This window comes from Perkinsus marinus (genome assembly GCF_000006405.1).
Source record: "Perkinsus marinus ATCC 50983 genomic scaffold scf_1104296967758, whole genome shotgun sequence".
Classification (NCBI taxonomy): Eukaryota; Perkinsozoa; order Perkinsida; family Perkinsidae; genus Perkinsus; species Perkinsus marinus.
The window spans coordinates 1-2,356 of record NW_003203438.1 but is presented as its reverse complement, the minus strand read 5'-3'; the positions used below and the strand labels follow the sequence as shown (position 1 = coordinate 2,356).

The following is a 2,356-nucleotide window of genomic DNA, read 5'->3' as shown; positions in this document are numbered from 1 at the left end:
GAATTGTTGACCAGTGTCAAGCTTATAGGACACGAGTGTAGATAGTGCATTGTAAGCCGTGGTTAGTTCCTTGACGTTAATTTGTAGTGCACGTTCTTGGTGGGTCCATCGCCATTGCTTCCTGAGAACCGGCTTGCCGTTTTGGGTAGCCACCATAGAACCTAGTAAGTGACTTACTGTAAGTCGGAGGAGTCGAACCAAACATGAGTATTTGCATCGATATGTCGGTATGTTTCGACTTGGTTGGAACCTCATTCCAGGCGGTCGGTTTGGTCTACACGCCCGTTTCTGTATTCCAAATGCTCAAGGGAAGTATCATAGTTTTCTCTGCAGCTCTGTCTGTGATATTTCTAAAACGCAAGATGTACAGAAATCACTGGGGTGGTGTAATTATTTGTGTTATCGCCCTTAGCCTGGTCGGGTCCTCCTCGATTTTCTCGAGAGACTCCCAAGCGGTGAGCTTTTCTGCTGGTGAAGTTATTACCGGTATTTGCTTTATCATTGGCAGCCAAGTTGTGTGTGCTTCCCAATACGTCGTAGAGGAATTCCTTTTGAAGGGCGGTGCCGTACCACCCCTCGCTCTAGTAGGCATTGAAGGTATCTGGGGCCTCCTTGTGATGGCATGTATAGTACTACCAGTGATGCAACATGTACCGGGCAAAGACGTAGGTGGGGTCTTCGAGAACGCCTCAGATGCTTTTGCGATGATGGGCGACTCTAAGATGGTCCTTGGTGGTGTCCTCGGCTATGCTTTGAACACTTTCGCGTATAATATCTGCGCTGTTAATGTTACTAACTCTGCCTCTGCTATCCACACCACTATGCTTGATTCTACTAGGACTATTCTTATCTGGCTCTGTTCTGTTATAATGTAATATTCAGGGCTAGTTCCGGAAAATGTGGTATCTGGAACTACTACGTCAATAATGCTACTCTGAGATCTATGTCACTGTCAGAGCTCTCGGGTCGAAAGTGATTCCACAACTCCGTGAAATTGCAGCCCTAGTAGCAGTGTTGGAATATGTGTTGGCTTTCCTCAGCTGAGCTCAAGAATTTTTTCACTTAGAAGTATATTGGATTAGGATGCTCCACTGACATTGTGTATGCGTGCAGCCTGTCGCATGCGTGAGCCTGTCGCATGCGTGAGCCTGTCGCATGCGTGCTGCTCCATTGTTGTGCGTGCGGGTTGCCGCTTTCTGTTATACGAGTCGTTCGAGTGGATTACTACTAGCAAGGATCTGTCAGTTGGTTCTTACCTGTATACTTGTCTTCCGTGTTGGTAAATCTACTATATGGCGACACCTGACTACACTAAGTTGGTCCCACGGGCCGAAGATTTCGAAGACCAGGATTTATGGGCCGAGTTGACTCAGTTGGCTAAGGATGCTCGCTTAGACCGCATTAAGCAGACCTTATCGAATTTCCGTCGCAAGAGAACTCTGGCTCATAATGTTGTTAAGGATACTCGTCGTCAGATCGCCGAGGAGCACCTGGAGGGCGTGGAGGGAGCGGAGCGCCATCAGACCCTTACATATCAGACAGCCGTCTGGACCGATGCGAATAAGGCCTGTCGAGCCCTCGAGAAGATAGAGGAGGCGGTGGAGTATGCTACAGTATTCGACGTGTTACCGGGGACGGTGGGGAGCGATGACGAAGGGTGGGTAACGGCCAGCTCGAACCCGCCCGCAACCCCACCAGCTCTGCGTCCTGTGGAACATCGAGGAGTGGACCAAGGTTGCGCGGACAAGGCTAAAGAGGAAGGTGGAATCATGCATGCGACCCCACCGTTGGCCCCTGAGGTGTCTACCAGTAAGGCAATCACTGCGCAGACTATTACTAAGATTGACTTACCCAAGCTCAAGGACAAGTTCTCCTTGGAACATCATCTCCGATTATGTGAGAGAATGTTAGAAGAAGCGGAGGTGGGGCGCAGGATAGGTGACGACTTCTTCCCGGTATCACGCTTGCAGTTGAATGTGGTTATGAAGATTTTGGGGACCCTTGGGCAGCATAAAGATATCTTCGCAAAAAGAGAAAATCTGCACTCACCCCACCGAGGTCCCAGTTACCCGCACAGAGGGTTTGAAGAATGGGCTCGGCATCCACGTCCTCGGGGTCGTCCACAAGATAGCTATTCAGGAGGCAATCGTTCGTCGGCATAGCAGCAAAGATCGAAACAACATCATCATTCTCCGCGTATATTGGATTAGGATGCTCCACTGACATTGTGTATGCGTGCAGCCTGTCGCATGCGTGAGCCTGTCGCATGCGTGAGCCTGTCGCATGCGTGCTGCTCCATTGTTGTGCGTGCGGGTTGCCGCTTTCTGTTATACGAGTCGTTCGAGTGGATTACTAC

At 49.9% G+C, this 2,356-nt stretch overlaps 2 protein-coding genes across 2 annotated transcripts; both read left to right on the top strand.

The window, feature by feature from the left end:
- Positions 1 to 221: 221 nt before the first annotated feature.
- On the top strand, positions 222 to 875 carry Pmar_PMAR010338 (conserved hypothetical protein; the record flags this gene model as incomplete). The annotated part of the gene is made up of 1 exon (XM_002768622.1): positions 222 to 875. The coding sequence occupies one exon, from the start codon at positions 222 to 224 to the stop codon at positions 873 to 875; it is 654 nt and encodes a 217-aa protein (XP_002768668.1).
- Positions 876 to 1,292: 417 nt separating this feature from the next.
- On the top strand, positions 1,293 to 1,922 carry Pmar_PMAR010337 (hypothetical protein; the record flags this gene model as incomplete). Its single annotated transcript, XM_002768621.1, has 1 exon — positions 1,293 to 1,922. A coding segment is annotated over one exon (630 nt), but the record flags the coding sequence as incomplete, so codon positions are not given.
- Between the last annotated feature and the right edge of the window lie 434 nt (positions 1,923 to 2,356).